The 20,358-nt window shown below is 42.5% G+C and overlaps 1 protein-coding gene across 12 annotated transcripts in view; it reads left to right on the plus strand.

The window, feature by feature from the left end:
• Window positions 1-20,358, plus strand: part of IKZF1 (IKAROS family zinc finger 1) — a 151,425-nt gene that overhangs the window by 105,919 nt on the left and 25,148 nt on the right. For 5 of the 12 annotated variants that reach the window (XM_075586465.1, XM_075586470.1, XM_075586463.1 and 2 more), the window contains 2 exons: window positions 15,181-15,240; window positions 19,029-19,289. In XM_075586465.1, the coding sequence (XP_075442580.1) occupies window positions 15,181-15,240; window positions 19,029-19,289 (321 nt within the window). The remainder of the gene's footprint in view (window positions 1-15,180; window positions 15,241-19,028; window positions 19,290-20,358) is intronic. The other 7 variants (XM_075586468.1, XM_075586473.1, XM_075586467.1 and 4 more) reach the window with 3 other exon arrangements.

Genomic DNA, 20,358 nt, shown 5'->3' on the forward strand with positions numbered 1-20,358 from the left:
CATGTGTAGCAAGTCTGCCCGCTCCCCACATTGTTTAGGGCACAATGGAGGGCAACCTTTAACAAACTTTGACAATCGTGTTGGGGTCAGATACCACCTCATCAGGACTTTATACGCGTTCTCCTTTAATGTCGTGCAAATTGAGCTCTTGGCTGCTGCCAGGCTGATCTGATCCCAGACTTTGTCCTCTAATATGTCTCCTAGGTCTCTCTCCCATCTGTGTCTATATTTTAACGTCGCGTCAGCGTCAGGAGTCGGACAGACTACCGCCTTATACATTGTAGAGATAAGTCCCCTGGTTCCTGTTCCCGTAGAACAGAGCTGTTCAAAATTAGTGCGTTGAGCTCGAATGGGAAATTTATCATAAAAAGCTCTTAACTGGAGGTATCTAAAGAATTCTGAATTTGGAACTGATTTTTCAGACTTAATTTGCTCAAATGGTTTGATAGCAATTCTACCCTCCAGATGTAAAAGGCGAGTATAGCCCTTCTGTGTCCATATAATGAAATCCTTCTTCTGCAGGCCCGGAGCGAAATCAGGGTTTCCCAGAATTGGGGTCATCAAGGAGTGTTGTCTCATCAAAACATGTCTATATTTGCTTTTGTCCCATACTGCCAAAGAACTGACAACTGCAGGGAGCGGATTTATGAAGTCTCTGCGGACTATATTTGGGAGCCAGATCAGGTCCCGCAATACCACCGGGGCACAGCAGGCCGCCTCCAGCTCCACCCATCGCCTCCGTATGGGATGGGTGTGCCACTGGATGATTTGAGTTAATTGGGCCGCTCTATAGTACGACAACAGGCAAGGTACCGCTAGCCCTCCTTTTGTAGTGGGCCGAATTAGTATGTTGGTTTTGATGCGGGGGGTCTTATTACCCCAGATAAATTTCACCATTGCGGACTGTAACCGAAGGATCTCTTCCCTGATTATAGGGACCGGAAGAGTCTGAAATAGGTACAGGATTCTGGGGAGGAGATTCATTTTTAAGGATTGAATCCTGCCAATCCAGGATATGTTGTACCCTGCCCATTTCCGGAGATCTTCCTTCAGTGTCCGAATTAATCTGGGGTAATTTGCTTTATATAGGGTGTCTGATTGTTTTGTGATATTTATTCCAAGATACTTTATGCAGGAGGGTTGCCATTTGAATTCAAAATTTACCGTGATCAATTTCTCAGTGGCTTTAGGTAAGTTGATATTTAGGGCTTCTGATTTTGCCTGATTAATTTTAAACCCTGATATCGTGTTAAATTCCCCTAGAATTTGGAAAACGTTCGGCAGAGAGGTGAGGGGCTGTGATAACGTGAGTATCACGTCATCAGCATACAGGGCTACCTTATGTAGCTGATCACTGATTGGGACGCCTGTTATATTTGGGCTGAGACGGATGTGCGCCGCTAGAGGTTCAATGCAGAGCGCAAAAAGGAGGGGTGACAGAGGACAGCCCTGTCTGGTGACGCTCTTTATCTGGAATTCTTCCGAAGGGAAGCCCTGGTGTCTGACCTTCGCCGTCGGCCCCTGATACAGAGCGAGAATTGCCTCTATCATTCTCCTCCCCAAGCCGAACGCCCCAAGCGTCTCCCTCAAGTAGGGCCAGTCAATTCTGTCGAACGCTTTTTCAGCATCTAAACTAAGCACCATAGACGGGATACGTTTTTTCTGCGCCAGCTCAATTAAGTCAATAATCCGTCTGGTGTTATCAGCTGCTTGTCGACCACATATGAACCCCACTTGATCAGGATGGACCAACTTGGACAACACCTGGTTAAGGCGGTTAGCTAACAATTTGGAAAAGATTTTTGTATCGGAGTTTATTAACGAGATAGGCCTGTAGCTTTTACAGTCCGCTGGGTCTTTTCCCTGTTTGTGGATTACTGAGATAGACGCCTGGAGCATCGAGCCCGGGATGGGGGCACCATCCAAAAAAGAATTACAAAGTTTTAGTAAATGAGGAGCTAATATTTTACGGAATTTTTTATAATAGAGATTGGAAAAGCCGTCTGGGCCTGGGGCTTTGGCTGCTTTCAATGACTTCATTACCTCCATGAGTTCCTCGATAGTAAAATCAGCCTGTAGTGCGTCCTTCTCCTCTCTGGTTACTGTAGGCAGTTGTGCCTCAGCCAAGAACGTCTTTAGCCGTGCTTTTGTGGCTGGCGTGTGTGCCACCTTTGCCCCATCGTATAGGGTCTCATAATATTTTTTAAATTCATTGACTATTTTTTTTGGGTCAGAGGTCAAATCCCCTTGTTTGGTTCGAATTGTCTGAATTTGGGAGACTTGGTTTTTGTCTCTTAGTTTGTTGGCAAGTAGGGTATGTGGCCTGTTTGCTTTCTCAAAATATTTCCGCTTGGTCCATGTCAGCTCTTTCTCAGCACGGGAGGTCAACAAAATATTCAGTTTGGTTTTAGTGTCTAGCAACTCCTTAAGGGTCATTGCGTCTTTATTCTTTTTATGTCGAGTCGAGAGGACTGCCAATTCTGCTTGCAACTGATTGATTTTTTTGCCCTTCTCCCTCTTTCGCCTGCTTGCAATCCTCATGAGCTCTCCTCTCAGAGTCGCCTTATGGGCCTCCCATAAGGTAGCCTGCGATGTCACACTTCCTAAATTCTCCTGAAAATATTCCCTGATTTTATCCCCTACGTTTTGTGCAATTGCGGGGATTTTTAATAAAACTTCATTGAGCTTCCAGTTCGCTCCTGGTCTGTCTAGAATAAAATCAGTGCACCGCAGCTCAATCGGTGCGTGATCTGACCACGAAATATCGTGGATGCCCGAGTGGGAGATCTGTGGAACCATTCTACTGGATACAAACAGGTAGTCTATCCGACTGTAGCGGTCATGGGGGTGGGAGTAGAATGTGAACCCTTTCTCTTGTCTGTGTTGTTCTCGCCAAATATCAAGTAGATTGTTGGTGCGCAGCCCTCTATTCCATGCTTGTCTCAGCTTGGAGCTACTTTTTCCGCTTGGGGTGCATCTATCCAGTATAGGATCTAGTGTTTGGTTGAAGTCGCCCCCCAGTATCACACAGCCCTGTGCTAACCTCTGGAGGACGGCGAAGAATCTTTCTAGGAAAGCTTCCGTGCCTTCGCTCGGAGCATAGACGTTTGCCAGCGTGATTGGTTGACCTCTTATTTCACCGCTTATAATGAGAAAGCGGCCGTTGTGGTCTCTTTTAATGGTCTTAATCGTCAAGGGCAAACGGTCATGCACCAGGATGGCTACCCCTCTCTTTTTTTGTGAGGCTGAGGCTGAGAACCAATTTTTAAACCTATGATCTATATATTTTGGTGAACTAGTTTTAGAAAAGTGTGTTTCCTGCAAGAGGATGATGTCAGGGTCTGATTTTTTATAGTCTGTCATAGCTAGTCTGCGTTTCCCTGGGTTGTTAAAGCCTTTGACATTGTGTGATAAGATAGTAATCTCTTTATTCATGATTGTGGTTCCAAACCTTCACTTCTATGTTAGCGACCATCTGAGCCTCTGATGTCCGTGATGAGGATGTCGGGTGATCCTGTGGTTGGGTCCGCCTGTCAGCAGGCTGGAGCCGTGGGGTGGGAATACAGAGGGGAGCACACTGGGGAAACATAAACAAACATATATCAGCATTTATTTCAACACAAAATAACTGTCTGGGGAATGGGCGGGAACTAGCCCCCCCATTCTCCTTCGTTGCCCTCTTCAGGCGTACAGCCTGGACGGAGTTTGGGATGGCCCTCCTTCCCCCTCTCCCGTCCTTCGCGGCTGGCCTAAATGGGACTTTCATGGGCCCCTCGTGGGTCTTCTCTCCCACGCCCATGTGGAGACTCATGTACAAAGCCTTTGCGGGGGACAGCATCCCTCCCCCCCTCCCTTGCTTGTGCAATGGGATAGTGTAACGACAACTTATTACAAAACTTATTACAAACTCTTAATTTCCCTCCATAAGAGTAGTGTATACAATGTGGGGAATAACTTGTAGGGAATAACTTCGTGCCCCTGCTCGCTAGTCTTCTCTCGTGTGTTTCCTGTCTGACTCAGTGTCTATGCATCTTTTCAGCTAGCTGTTGCCCTGGGAAGCTATGTGCGTGGTTAAAGGGTTGTTGGTGTACTGGGACTCTCTATCTGTGGGCCCTGAGCGTTCTCTCTTGTCGTAGCTGGAGTAGCCCTGTTAATTATCTGCCTCTCCCTAGACCGTCAATCGAGGTCCCAGGCCCTCTCCTGTCTCCCCTTGCCCGCTGGAAGTCCGGGTGGGTCACCCCTCCCGTGTCTGTTCATTCGCCCGGCCAGCTTCGCTGCGCTCCGCTCGGTGTGCAGTTCAGTGCGGCTTCCGCCCTGCTCTTGTTAGTGGGGCTGAGTGTGCCGGACTCCTTCTGCCGGTTGGCTCCTTCCGGCGCCGAGTGATGACGCTCGCCGTCTCTCCGGACTTCTTGCCTCCTCCAAGATGGCGTCTGGACCATTTCCGGCAACGTGCTTCCGGCGGTCGCCATTTTCCCTCGGCCAGCCCGCGAAGAAGGACGTCTCCTCTCCTGCTCCCGCGTCTGGGACCCTTCCACTTCCGCAACGAAGCCATGCGGTGAGATGCTTGCTGTGGCGCCATGCTTGGCGGCTTGCGTTCCACCTCGGAGCGCCATTTTCAGCTACAGGTAGGAGATTGCTTTTTCAGATAACCAGGATAGTTCTTTTACTAGCGTGTACAGCAGGATAGTGTCTTTAACAAGCCTTGTGGCTGGCTCTTCAATAGATAAACTAGTGGGTAAACCGGAACCCCCACTATTAAACTGGAACGATATTCAACTTTAGATATGTATTTTCCTCTGGGTAGTGCGGACTTCATCGGGTCTCAGGGGATTTAGGAGGCCTTACAGTGGTCCACTCTGGATCCTCCCGTGCCTCCCGTCTAGGACTTTGCATCGAGCCCTCCTTCAGCCCCAGCTTGTTGAGGAACTCCTCACTTTCTCCTGGGTCCTTGATCGTGATGGCCTTTCCGTTCCGTATGACCATCAGGCCGAACGGAAAGGTCCACCGGTATCGCACCGCCCGGTCCCTCAGCACTTTAGTGACCGGGTGTAGTGTTCTTCTCCTTGCGAGGGTGATTGGTGACAAGTCCTGAAATAATTGCATTGTGGTTCCCTCGAACCGGCATGTTCCTTCCGTTCTCGTGCATTTAAAGATAGCTTCACGGGTTTTGAAGTAATGCAGCCTTGCTATAATATCCCGCGGTTGTTCCATCGCGGCTGGGCGGCTTCTTAGGGCTCTGTGACATCGATCTAGAGCCCTTTCTGTGGCAGGGATGTCAGGCAGCAGCGTTTCTAGCCATCGGGTGATATACTCTTCAGCATCCGTGATTGACTCTGGGACCCCGCGTACCCTGATGTTGTTCCTGCGGTCTCTGTTGTCGGCATCCTCTTGCCTGTCACATATCTCTGTAATCTGGGCTTGCAGGTGTGCGTTTTTTTTGTCTGTCTTTTTAATTTGTTTGGATGCGGCCGCCATCTTTTCCTCAAGAGCCCCTGTTCTCTCGCCCAACCCCTGGACCTCCTTCTTCATATCTTCGAGCCCCACGTAGATCATGTTCTTCATGTCCTGATATAACCTGTCAAAGTCACATATTCTGACCGGCATCTGGGTGGGCTCGTGTGGGGGGTCCTCGTCCCTCTCCGAATCAGATCCCGCAGTTGATTCTGTCGGCCTTGTTGCGGCAGCACCTCGTGGAGTAGGGCGACCCAGGTATTTTCTTAAATCACCCTCTTTCTTCTTTTTGGCTGTTAGGGGTGCCATCTCGGGAGTATCCACTGCTCTAATACTATTTTTGTTCCGATTTTTGCGCCGATTATTGTCGTTTTTTTGTAATGTTTAGGGAGGTGGAGGATGGAGCTCAAACTTTATGCTACCATCCGCTCCAGCCTCGCGCATGCGCCTCTGTATTGCACTTTTAAAGAAAGCAACATTTAAATGTCAAGTCTCTCTGAACCCAAAAGTTTAAACAAGATGCTATAGTATAGCACGTGATATGTATGAAGAAGTAAGAGGAGGGGATGTTTTAAACTGGAGTAATTAAAATGTGAGGTTGTCCACAGCACGTATGGTCCACATCTATTTTAATACATCATTTTGGACCATATTTAAGCAGTGCTATTCCATAAGACACTTTATGGCACCAGAGGACAGCTTATGGACCATTCACTTGAATTATGTAACAACACTGCTTAGTACACATGGGCGTTTGTGTTGTGTACGTTAGCTTGATTTTCTTGTTATTTGCAGAGTTAAAGCTATGTCTTATATAGTGAGAAACGATACGTCTCATATAATCAGACTTTACACAGGAATTTGTGCCAGTATCAAATGTGAGAAAGGGGATTTCCTTACATTGTATAGTGATCCCTTTCGCACAAAGATTCTCAGAACCCTCAAAAACAGCAATTACAGGTGAAAACTTTGTTCATGTACATCCTATTATGATAATGGATAAGAAAGTTGTCCTGTAACTATTTTAATAAGTGATACAAGTGAGTGAGTCAGGTTCCTTCATGCATCAATGCTAGAAGATGCTGTATGAAAATGGCTCACTTAGGCCCAGATCCAGTGCCGAATTTAAAAAAATGCTGCCCGTAGGCACTTACCTGGAGCCGTCCTCTTTGAGCGCTGAGCTCTGCGCTGTCCTGCGCTGTCCTGCGCTGAGCTGAGCGCTGCGACGTCCCATTGCCATGGGAACGGGATGCCATGTGTGGGAAGTCATGCATGTGTGATCGGCGCTTTCCAGCTGCTTGTGCGCATGCGCAATCGGCGCATGTCGCCTCAAAATTTTGCCGCCTTAGGCCCAGGCCTAATGGGAAATCCGCCACTGCCCAGATCCACAAAGCTCGTTACTCAGGACTCATGTTATCAAAATCAGTAATGGGCGTTATGTTCCCTGGGGTTAACGCCAATCCACAAAGATAATTATATGCAAAAGCAACGCACATTAGTTATCTCATTAGGCTTAGCTTAAGGGCATGTTAAGTTAGCACTGCCTCACATTAGCTTCAAATAACATGACTCGGGTTAGCTACTTCCAGTACCTGAATATGTGTTTTGCTGTAGTGGAGAAAGAGAGAGGATAGAGAATCCTATTTTACTAGAGTCCCAAGTGCTAGGTGCAAAAAATGAGCACCTCTGAGATACCTGGGACATATGCTAATAGGACTAATTTAAATATACTTTGCGTATCCTATTTGCATATATCCCAGGTATCTCAGGTGTGCTCGTTGTTGTGCACAGGCATCTTTCAGTTAGTTTTATCATAATGTCATTGCATGAACAACATGTTTAGGAAGTTGATCTGATTAAAACTTTGGGGTTTCTTGAATACAACATCCACACTGTGCATTTAGAAAAAAAAGTACTGTATAGTATTTATGAATTATATTTTTTTAATATCTGGAGGACACACTCACTATATATGGGAGGGTTGGTATAAAATTGAAAGTGTACATCAATGATGCAGTGCAATGTTCTCATTTTAGTTGGGCAGCACAACAAAGATATATCCTGTACTTATTCCAAGTGTATTGTTTTATGAAATAGCAAAAGATGAACAAGTGTCTAAATTGTAATGCATGAATATAAATAGCCAGAATAGAAAGTAAATTCATGAAGCGTGTCTTAGTAAACACGAGGACTGCTGCGTACTCCAAAACTACTATACGGCTACTATCTGTACTTTCTGTGTATCCGTGCTAACTGTACTATATGTGCTATCTGTACTTTCTGTGTATCCGTGCTATCTGTACAACCTGTGGTACCCGTACCATCTGTACTATCTGTGATACCTGTACTGTCTGTGATACCTGTACTGTCTGTGCTATCTGTGATTCCTGTACCACCTGTAAAGCAGTTTTCTCAGCATTAGAAAAATGTCCTAGGGAGCTCCTGAAAAGTGTGTTTAGATCAGAGATTTTCAGCAGTAGAAAATAGTGGCTGACTCAAAGGCAGAATTTGATGCATCTCAACATATATACACCACAATATAATATAAAGGAGCTATACAGGAATCTAAAAATCAAAACAAAACTGTATATATATTTTAAAAAAACCACAAAGGGACATCTCAAGAAATTCATACGAACTAGTAACTAGATCTATTTTGAACCTTATGACTGATTGGCTGGCAAGCCAGCCAATCAGGTAATACGACATCTGGTTGGCCGAGAGACCAACCAGAAAAAGTTAAGGCTCAAACTAAAATAAACTTAGACCAGAAACCAGTGCGACTGTAAATAATAAAAACAGTGCACTAAATAAGGATGTGGAGTTAAAAAGAAAAACCACGAGGCAGGTGACATTTTGGGAATAGCATTTGTCCTTCCTCATGCTTCGCTGTCAGAGAGTCTCTGTGTCTTCAAGACCACTTACTGTACAATATTTACGGGGGGGTGGGGTTGTATACTATTTTGTTGTTTTAATTATCTATTCCTGTGTACAGTATGCTCCTTTTTGCAACATTTTACCATTTACCAAAAAAATTCTGTAGTATTGGATTATACTTACTACATTTTTTTAATTCAACTCTTAATGCAATTTTAATGAGTTATAATATACAGAGCATCCTTTGATTTCTATAGCCGTTTTTAGCTAACCTCCTCAGCAGTGCAAGATATTTATAACACTTTCCTGTTTCCATTTATTGCCAATATTTCCAGCAGTTTAAGCTGCAAACTGTAACAATACTTTAGATCAGGCCTGCACAACATACGGCCCGCGGGCCGCATTCGCCCGCCCGGCCTCTCTGTGCGGCCCGCGATGAGATTTAAAAAAAAAAAAAAAAACTTAAAAAAAAAAATGGCGGCGATTCCCTGCGGTCCCGGGGGTGATGTGAGGTGCATTGAGGTGAGGTGTAGGGGGGTGACGTGCAGGGGAGGTGAGGTACAGGGGAGGTGAGGTGCAGGAGGGGTGATGTGAGATGCAGGGGGTGAGGTGCAGGGGTGATTGGAGGTGCAGGGGGGGTGATTGGAGTTGCAGGGGGGGTGATTGGAGGTGCAGGGGGGGTGATTGGAGGTGCAGGGGGGTGATTGGAGGTGCAGGGGTGATAGGAGGTGATTGGAGGTGCAGGGGGGTCACTGGAGGTGCAGGGGGGTCATTGGAGGTGTAGGGGGGGTCATTGGAGGTGCAGGGGGGGTCACTGGAGGTGAAGGGGGGGTCATTGGAGGTGCAGGGGGTCATTGGAGGTGCAGGAGTGGGTCATTGGAGGTGTAGGGGAGGGTGGTTGGAGGTGCAGGGGGGTGATTGGAGGTGCAGGGGGGATGATTGGAGGTGCAAGGGGGAAGTGATGTGAGGTGCAGGGGGGGGGAGTGAATTGAGGTGCAGGGGGGGAGAGTGATGTGAGGTGCAGGGGGGGAGAGTGATGTGAGGTGCAGGGGGGGAGAATGATGTGAAGTGCAGGGGGGGAGAATGATGTGAGGTGCAGGGGGGAGAATGATGTGAGGTGCAGGGGGGGTGGGATGTGTGTGGTGTGCAGGGGGGTATTGTGTGTTTGATGTGGAGAGGGAGTATTATGTGTGTGGATGAGGGGGAGAGATCGGGGTATGAGAGATAGATGGGGAGTATCGCAAAGGTTGATAGTGAGGGGTTCTGGGGGAGATATGAGGATGATGATAAGAGGTGCTGGAGGAGAGGATGATGATGATGATGATGATGATGATGATGATGATGATGATGATGATGATGATGATGATGATGATGATGATGATGATGATGATGATGATGATGATGATGATGATGATGATGATGATGATGATGATGATGATGATGATGATGATGATGATAATGATGATGATGATGATGATTTTACCAGTGCGGCCCAAATTTTTTTTCCTTGGAGCAGTTCGGGCCTTCTCGCTTTACGAGTTGTGCAGGGCTGCTATAGATAATGTTACCTTAGTAATATAAGAATAGATTGTATCTGCTGAGTTACACTGACTGAGGGGTTTATTGAAACTTTACACTGACTGAGGGATTTATTGAAACTGAAAGGCAGCCATTTAGAAAAACCCTGGGATGCAGGATAATGGGAGATTTAATCAATCAGCAGCTTAGGCAATAAATTGACAATAAGGGTAATAATAGGCTGGATATATTAAAAGAAACATATATCTTTTTTTTTAATTTTTAAGTGCCGCTTAGATTGCCACTTTAATACATTGCCCTTATTTTGGCAGAATTATAGTGACTGTCGCCTACATTTGTACACACAGGTTTAAAAGATGCCGTCTCGACCACTACTAGCCCCACAGCATTTTATCAAAAATATTCACTTTAAAAAAAATTGTGAGACCCTGGTAAAAATTGAAATATCTGAGTACTTTCTGACAGGCAACCTACAGTAACATCAATAAGCCTATTGGGAAGAGCCTATGCATTTCCACTTTGAGTCCACAGAAGTGCAAGGCCATTTTTTTCTATCCCTGATTTTTTATTTAAATGAAGTGTGGTATTATTTAATACCATGTGCAAAAGAATAGATGGGATTTGACCTTTAAGTAGTAGTAGTGATGATATTTAGCATAGTCACTGGGCATCTACGTCAAGGCATTTTTGCAGCAAAAAAAGTGTTTTCATTTGGGACACTAACTGTAAGATCAAAGTATCAAGGTACTGTACTGTGCTCGAGTTTTGTCCTATGTGGGAGAGCTTATGATATATGGGATGTGTCCAAAGGAGGAGTAAGGGCAGGCACCGTATGAGTTATATAAAGGAACTAAGTATAATGAGAGTTGTCAAATGGAATGCCTCTTTGCGTCCCTTTTTCTGCACCATGTCTGAGCTGGGTAAACCTCATACTTTAGTAGCCTGTCCCAGAAGAAAGAATCTTGAAAAGTCTTGTTGCTGTACATGTGACACAGCTAGGAGCAGGAAATGGTGCAGTGTGTTTCAAAGTATACTGTGTTAAACAGAATCCACCCCAATCATTTATTATGGCTTCCCAAATATGTATTATTTTTTTAAAGTTTCTTATAATTGGCTCATGCTTCTTTGGGGATCTGGGTTAATTTCTGTTCTCCTCTATAAATCCCCCCATGTTTGACAAATCTTTAAACACACCATTACCATACTGTATGTGGATGATACTATACATATCATATGCACTGACCTTGACCCCTTGCAGACGCATTTACCAGAACACCCTCCTACTGTCTCTGTAACTTCTCCCCACTTACCACTTAGATTGTAAGCTCTTCAGGGCAGGGACTCCCTTTCCTAATGTTACTTTTATGTGTGAAGCGATTATTCCTATTATGTCACTTGTGTTACTGATGTAAAGCGCTATGTGCATGGATGGCGTCATATACAGTAAATAAAGATATACATATATACATACATAGGCATACAGTACATATATCAAGCAAACTCCTCCCATATAATACCTTGTATTATTGTTTCCTACAAACACTCCGAAAAGTAGACATAGTCATTTTGGTATTTACGGTATTGTACCGTCCACATATGAGCCTATGACAAAATGGTGCGGCCTCAAAGATTAAGAAAAAAATAAACTTTTACTGTTCCCCTATCCCATGTCTTCACCAGAAATATACACTTCTCTTTTTATGGTTCTTCTACAGAAGGAACCATTGTGAAAATAGGAATGCCTTAGGACAGCGTGAGGAAGTGGAACTTACATAAACAAGGAGAGCATGTTGGATTTTGCAAGAATTGGTTAACTGCTTTTAACAGGGAGAGGAACATACTGTAACTGCTACTTATCCTTTCTGTATTAATTGTATCAGGATTAGTGAGTTAATAATTGAAGCAGATTACAGATGTAGCCAACGTTATTGCAACCGATGGCGCACTGCAGCGGGAAATACGAAACGCACAAATGGCCATTGTTTTGAATCAGCCGAGGGAGAAGGGAGCCGGGCCACAGGTTGCAATAACGTTGGCAACATCTGTAAACCCCTAATGTTCACGAATACAAAGTGACAGAATTATTTTGGGTAAGTCCTCTCCTTTACGTTATTAGTGCTGATTAGAAGACAGTGAAGTAAACATTATACAAAATCAACATACTGAAAGCTTAAATCCTCTCACAAATGCATTTAGAGCAAGGCCGGTCCCATGGTTGTTGACCGCTTTTAATTTCATATTTCCATTCTGGAGATATACTGTAGTAGTTACTGAAAAACTGCCTCCCAGTCAAATAAAAATGGCTGGTGCCATTCACACACAGGAAAACAGGCATCGTAACAGCTGAAACTAGTGGAAACTCAGCCAAAACTAAAGGTTTTGTCCAAATGAAAAGTTAGAAACAGATCACTGCAATATTTACTAGCAATTCATGTCATCACTTCATTTTGTGGGCGAGTGGGGGGGGTTATTTTAGAATCCTTTATCATCAGGAAGAAAGAGCTGTGAAAGGCTGAATGTTTATGGTTATAATGAGGGATTCTGGTTTTCAGGGGTTTTATTTATTTTTAAATTCAGTGTTTATAGTTCACCCCCCTCACCCCCAATGTTTTTACTTTATTAAGAAATCAGTGTTTATATCCGCATTTTTTTTTTAGTTTCCATACTCCCCTTATGTTGCCCAAATGAAGGTTACAGATGCAGCGGCCATTATTTTAACAATCACGGTGCCATTTTCGTGTGCGCTGCTGTACTCCACGCGGCATAAACGCGGCCAATCGCCCCAGGCACACGTGTTTATCGTGGTTGCTTTGTTTGAATTTCATAGATTGTGTGCAATTAAATGCAATGCAATGAATGAATTGTAATGTGTACAGTACTGTGCTACTGTGCTACTGTGTCAATTTCAGGTGTTTAAAAACCAGAACACTAAAATGACATTTTCTGAACTCGCCTGCACTCGCGTCTTAAGGCGGGAAGGTTGGAAGAAATCCTGCACCGTGACATGGGTACTCCGAGGTATACAAGGCGTGAAGTGTTAAAATTATGGCCGCTGCATCTGTACCTTTTTAGGGTAGGGAGCCATAAAGCTTCTTACCAGGCATAGAATACAATGGTTTCTAGCTACATCCTGGAGCATGTGGAGGACACATATTAGAATATGTTTTGAGCCTTATTCTATTTAGTCCAATGCGGCCATTTGAGATGTTTTTTTTTTTTTTAACATAAAATCCCCTTTGAATTCAAAGGGAATTTCCAGCCAGAAACGGACCGAACTGGCACATCATATGAAATAATATTCCCCACAATATATTCCAATGTGACCAGACCGTAAGTGCAGTGGGTGAAGCGAAATGGTACTAAGAGGTATTAATCACCACAATGTTTTTTTTATTTACACACCTACTGTACAGATCTTCTTTCACAAAGACTCTTATTTTCTATTTTTACTCTATAAATACATACATATTTCCTAAATATAGTGCAAAGAGCTTGGCCCTAATGATAAATAAATCTACACATGTAAGGCACAGTTCCACTAATTTATTAAGCCACTTTGACCACTGCAGCCACGGATATTTAGTAATCTAGAAGACAGTGTTCATTTGCTAAATTGCCATTATTGCATGTTAACTGCTAAAAGGGATTTCACACTTTAAGGAGTAAACCCCCAAATATATTGTACAAAACAGAAAAAAAATGCAAGAGGAATTCATAATGCAACATGCAAGTCCTGGTCAGTTAAGTGTGCCCGGGACTACACATGCGTCTCTTATTAGCGAATGTTCTTGTATGGCCTATGTTTTACCTGGCACCATTTTACATAGCCTTTTTTTTTTTTTTTTTACTGTCTTGCTCCTTTATCCATTTCCCCATGTTTACATGACAAAACAGCTTAGGAGTGCATTCAGACTTTCAGTTACTGGAAGAGGAAACACAAACATCATGTTTTTCATGGAAATCTTATTTAATCGCCTGGGTGGGGTCCCTCTGAACATTTGTCCCTTGGGAGATAACTTATCTTAAGCCCTGCTGAAGTTCCCCTGCCCTGCTAGGATCATGCAGGATAGAGCCTGGAATCAGCCATTTACTGCATCAGCAAAGGCAGCTCTGTGCTTAGCTACTGGACTCCTGTCCAGGAGACAGAAGCTCGCTTTAAGCAACTGAACATGTCATAACGAAACTATATCATTTCATTTTTATGTGGCAGAGATTTTAAAGCACAAATCTTCTCCAACATTCATTCCGGACTACATTTTTATGAACCCTTTTTGTTTCTGTGGCTCAGTAGTACACATCCGGCCTTCTACATCCATCCTAGCATGGCTGCTTTAACATTTGGATTCCATAAATTGTAGTAATAGGCATTCAATACACTTTCCTATTAAAACATGATAGGATGTATGTATTAATGCAAAGTTGTACCAGATCCCTAAAAAATCAAATTGAAAGCAAAAGCAATTTTTGTTTGATATATTTAACCTTACAATGGTACCAGTTTTGACTCGATATGTAACTGTAGGCCCGTTTGTTAATAATATGTCAATTGAAACGATCCAATGTTTGTAGTAGTAGGCTTTAGTACATAGACCTGCATTGGGGGGAAAGGGGGGTTGGGGCGAAAAGGGGGAGTGCAATTAGCAAAACTTCTTATGTAGTTTACACAGGCTAACCAATTTATCAACATTCTCCGGTTGCCCTTATTTTTTTCAACTCTCGTTCCCTATTATACGTTAATTTAAATGGTGGTACATTTTGTTAATTACATAATACATATATTACATTACATATAAAGTCATGACGTCATGACATCATACGTCACTTAGTCATGACGTCATGGTGCACCTGGAGAGAATAGTCATTTTATGCACACGTGATGTATATGGAATGTATCACCTTTTACTCTATTCCTAATTTTAACCATTGATCTCGAAATTGTATCTGATTGAAGATGGTGTAAGTCTGACTAAGAAACGAACATGAAATGTATAAGACATGTTTAAACTTATTGCCCTTTATTGAAATAAAGGATGGAATGTTTTTTTTTTTCATTCAAACTATATGCTGAACAGAGGCAGATTAGTATTTACCTGAAAATATATCACTTGAAACGGGATTCTAATGATTGTAACGCAATGTGTGATAACATCTAACAGCTTTAAAGCCACAATATATAAAAAGTATAACCGCCTAGTACCACATATGCTTCACACTTTAAGGGTATATCAAATGTGAAAACAGTATCACCACTTCAAATGAAAACTTGACATTAGCATGTTCAACCAAGCATCCTGTTTGCCTTCTTTATTGCAGCTGTGAGTGAGGCTGAACGCTTTAGGGATTTACACGCAATCATTCTGAAATCTTTTTCCTGTAAGTATTTTCTCACTGCACCCCGGCATGTTTCTCATTTCTCATCATGTTTCCTAATTAGGTTGAATTTCTGGTTCTGTGTGTTACTGTATGTGGCGATTTCTGTACTTGCATGTCCGCCATCAAATCCCGCTCCTTTTCATTTGACTGTGAGAGCACTTTCGTGTGTGTATTGTGTTTTCAGTCATTGAAAGTGTATTCACTTTTAGGAAGAAACTTCATAAGTAAAAACACCACAGTAAAAATATCACTGAGAAAAAAAAAAAAGAAGCTTATGCATTTTCATTGTGTCGCATTAAAAATGTCTGCCTTCATATTTTTTTTTTCTGTGTATTGTGAATGTTAGTATTTGTATTTCACTGGTTCGTGGTTTTGGGTTTCCTTAGGTGATGCAAATACAAAGCATTATCAGACCTACTCTGAATTAGCAATGGAAATGTCTCAATTTGGTCTTTGTGGCCTACTTGTAAAAAGGTTAAATAGTGTTCAATGGGGGCATGTAAGTGATTATAGAATATAACTGTTATCATGTTATTAAAAAGTGAACATGCAAATTATGAATGAAGAATAATTAGTCAATACATTCCATGTATGCATTTACTTCTGATTAGGACTTGATAAGATTGGTATCTTAATAAATTACAGTAGACATTAGCATACTGATCAATTGGGGGGCTATTAATTAATCGGTGATAGTGCTGGTTGGGACACTACTCTGTGCACTATCTTAATGAATATACCTCTTAGAGACCCATCAAGCTGAGGGGACCCCTGTTTATTTCAAGTCAGTGAAGGCACAATGTATCTGTTAAAATGTAATGTTCCTAGCACTCTTATATTTAACATTAGAATCCTTGAACCTTGCTATTTATAGAGAATAATGTAGTGGAAGGCCTATAGAGCCATATTTACTAAGTTGTGCTATTCTACAGGACCCCTTCTGGCATCACAATATACCTTATGGCTCATTTACTTTACAGGAATATTATGACATAGCACCACTTAAAAAAAATATTATCCATAACTTGTTGGAATCATACTTGGACAGGCCAAAAACGTAAAAAATACCAACATTTTTATTTTTTTTTTTATATGTGGTTTGCATAATTAGATGGGTGAAGTAATGGAGTTTGTAGCAAAAACAGGTGAGGTGGGTGATGGTTATAAAGCTAACACTGCCACCACCCTTAATGTTTAGCATGTATGTAGTAGGTATCATGAATATATGGTGGCCAAGTCTTCCCATATGTCCCAGTGAATAATTGACCAGCCCGCTTCATAGAATTTTGAAGGCCCAATGACTTCCTCACCAAAAGAGCGTATAATCTTATTAGTTGGCACTGGGATTTAAAACAGGTTCATCCACTGCAAAGGCAATTCTCTTACTTCTTCAGCCCATAAAGGCAGTGTTCTTACTGCCTCTCCAGCCTGGTTAAAATAAATATTTTTCCTACTTCCCCCTTCATAAACGTTTCCTCAACCTTGTGAAAATCAATAGATGAACAAATAGTCTCTCTCGTTTGTCTTTTACATCAATCTCATAACTGTTTTCACATGTTGCCGATGCCAGCTGCATGATATCGCAAGTTTAATGTTATTCTGTGTAACGCTAATTTATATCAAGTAGGGTCCATTCTTGTAATCAAAGCATGTTAATCTTTCACAAAACTAAGCCACTGGAATGCTTTAATGTTCCGTATTGTTCTGTGGATTCAAATTTAGCGCTGAGAAACAAGTACTAACCCACAGTATAACTTGCGGCAACATTCCTCTACAAATTCTGTTTTATATTAACCTTTGGAGTGCCCTTATGGTGTACCTGGAACATCATGGACCCCAGCATGCCATAGGCCCTACTGACGTTCCAGGTACGTCACTATACAAATGCTTTAGGGGATGTTCTGGCTAATCGAAATGGAGATGCAGCTCTTTCCACTTCCATCAGCCAGGGGCAGTGGAGGTCATGTTATCGCTGCTGAAGCCATCGCAACTGCAGTGTAAGAGGTCTGGTGGCATTATGGTGTCAGTGGATGTACGGTACTGTAAAAGTTAACTAACCTGGAGTGGAACCATCCAGGAACAATGCAGAGGTGATGATCCAGGCATTCCCCTCCCCCCCCCGAACAGAACAAAACAAATACATAGAGGAAAGAAACACACAGCCTTGCCTCTACTGCCACACCTCACATGATTGGCCACACCTCACATGATTCTGGCACCTCCTCCTGATTGGCTGCTGCTGTGTAATGCAGCTAATCAGGATAGAGGAAACTGCCCAGCATGCTAGCGACTGCCCTGCTCTCTCCCTGCTTTATGAGATCAGGGAAATCCTGCGGCATCCTTTTGATCTTCTCACGGAATACCAGGGTGCTACGGAACCCCAGCTGGGAAACACTTTACTAGACCCCTAAGCTTCTTTGTATCAAGCTACTGTACTGTTCTTTTCCATTAAATTAAAAGCATTTGCCAGAGCCCCCAAATCTCACCTCATCTCCTCTACTTAGTACCATGTACATACCCTTGCAATTTGAGCATAGCGAGTTAGGTTAGAGAGATGTTGCAATACATGACTCCCAAATTATAATGGGATACATCAGATTCAGTGTCACTGTACATTCAGTTCTGCCCTTTTGCTAATTTCAAACCACTCTGTCAGAGATTTTAGGAAGCATAAACGTCTCTGGCTAAAATTCTGCATAAAGTAATGGAAACTGTGCTTAGACGACGCCTATAGTTGATACAGATGCTAGGAGATAATAGCCATATTTCTATAAAGTGTGAAGTCAATGGTGGTTTCCCTGCAATAGTGCCAGATTGGCACTATTACACTTTATAAAATAAGGGCAAACGTCCCTGGGTAAAACAAAAATCCGCTTTACACTGATATATCAACATCTTTGTTGACTGCTGCTGTACCTATAGGTACTACGCTACCTATAAGTATTAAATAGAGGGGATTTAGTGTTAGATGGCGGTGACATTAAACCATGATTTGGTTACCTTTCACAAAATTAGAATCATCCCAAAACGCCACACTTGAATGGTTAATGGTGCACCTATTATCTAGAAGAAATAGGGTCTGTGGGCACCCACCTACTGGCTAAATTTAGAAGCGTTGCTAGTACAGGTGGCATGGTGGTCCACAAGCCCATCCAGAAGTATAATGGAATAAGGGAACTGCAGTGCTGCAGGTCCCATTGTTCCTGTACACCACTTATCTAGGTTTACTCAAAATCCTAGAGTTTAGATCTGTTTTTATACATCTGGATGTAGCTGAGAATATTTCAATTCTTGCAAAGAAAAAGAATATGTATGCATTTGGTGGATTTCTGTAGAAAAGTGTATTTTATTGTTTTGTTAGATATAAAGAATATGAGTTGTGTTTATTGAAAGCAATGGATAGTCGTCAAAGTGTGATGATACTTGAGTGTACTATGTTATTTACTAACTCTGAGTTACAAACCTACAGTTGCATTTCCATTGTAAGTAAAAAAGAGATGTGTTTAGTAAAGAAAACAAAAAAGGCTCTTTGCCTTTCTATTTTGTATATTGTATATTGCGCCTTCCCAGGTCCTTGAGCCAAGCCAAGTTTTTATAAGCAACCCCCGAATATTTTATTCTGATGAGAATTAGCTGAATTGACCTGTGTGCAAGTTCATTGGTTAGTCCTAAAAACTGGTGTGGCTTCGGGTCCCCGAGGAAAGGTTTGAGAACCTAATAAAATCCTGTGCGAAATTAAGTCTTGTTTTTTCACTTTGAAGCTTAATCTGGGTCCCCGTCTTTTTCAGCTGGTCATATCAAAGTTGAGACTCACAGCGATGAAGAGAATGGGCGCGCTTATGAAATGAATGGGGAGGAATGTGCAGAGGATTTACGAATGGTTGATGCTGCAGGGGAGAAAATGAATGGCTCACTGAACGGACAAGGCACCAAAGGCTTGACCGGAGTTGGAGGTATTCGACTACCTAACGGAAAACTAAAATGTGATATCTGTGGGATAATATGCATCGGCCCCAATGTGCTCATGGTACACAAAAGAAGCCACACTGGTAAGGCCTGGCATAGTTTTTTCTTTAAAGGCCCCACAAAAAAAATCATACGTCATAGCATGCTACAAGTACACGTGGCTTTATAGAAGGCATTGTGCCACTTATGCAGTGTAAAACTCACTTGTCTTTTAAAGCAGCAGTGCCAACCATACTGATAATCTCTCTAATTACCATGGAGACCCCCTCACACCTCTCTGAAAATATATTTTCTAACTGTTCCCATTTAAGGGATCTCCCAGTTCTCTCCTAAATCCTCATGATATATGCTTTCTTATTGGTCCCTTTTCAGTGTGTTCAACTATACCCCCTATCATTGCCCATTATGATAACATTGCAAATCGGTTTAGAATGTTTTATTATTCCCATAGAATTCCACTCAATTGTTGGCACAGTATTTAGTGATTTATTAAATATCATGCCATGGCATAGACTACAAGCTGGAGCTTTCAATATTGTAATGTATTTTATGTATAAAGAGATAACCATGTATGCAGAGGTTTACAGAGACAATATACAATACATAATTGAGAGACGAGTATTACAAATACAGTAAGTGCATGATACAGACAAGTAAACAGATGGGATAAGATTTCCTGCCCCAAAGACCCTACAATATAAGTGTTGTTTTGGCAGACAGAAGGAGATTACATAGGAGTGCAGAACATTAGCTACCTGTATTATGACCCAACAAATGACCCACGAGCTGTAAATAAAAAACTTTGGCCCACTACTACCCTGCCTGCAAAATCCTGCAGATTGCTACACCCCATTGGGTATCTCGGGAAGCAGCATTGAAATTAATGGGGTTCAGTTCTGGAAACCCCCTGCTTCAAACTTATATATATGTTTAAAAATAGTCATCTAAAAAAAAGCCTGAATTGCCCCTTTAAACGAGTGTAAAACTGAAGCAAAGAAGTAGCACCAAATATAGCAATGGCAGAAATCTGTTACTGTTTTCTACACCAGTAATAATGCCCTAGTCTTACTCCCAATAGACTTCAATAAGAGATGACCAATGTGGCAGAGGTCAATTGCGAAGCAAAACCTCAATATTGTTAAAAACCTGATT

The sequence above is a fragment of the Ascaphus truei genome, chromosome 2 (assembly GCF_040206685.1).
Source record: "Ascaphus truei isolate aAscTru1 chromosome 2, aAscTru1.hap1, whole genome shotgun sequence".
Classification (NCBI taxonomy): Eukaryota; Metazoa; Chordata; class Amphibia; order Anura; family Ascaphidae; genus Ascaphus; species Ascaphus truei.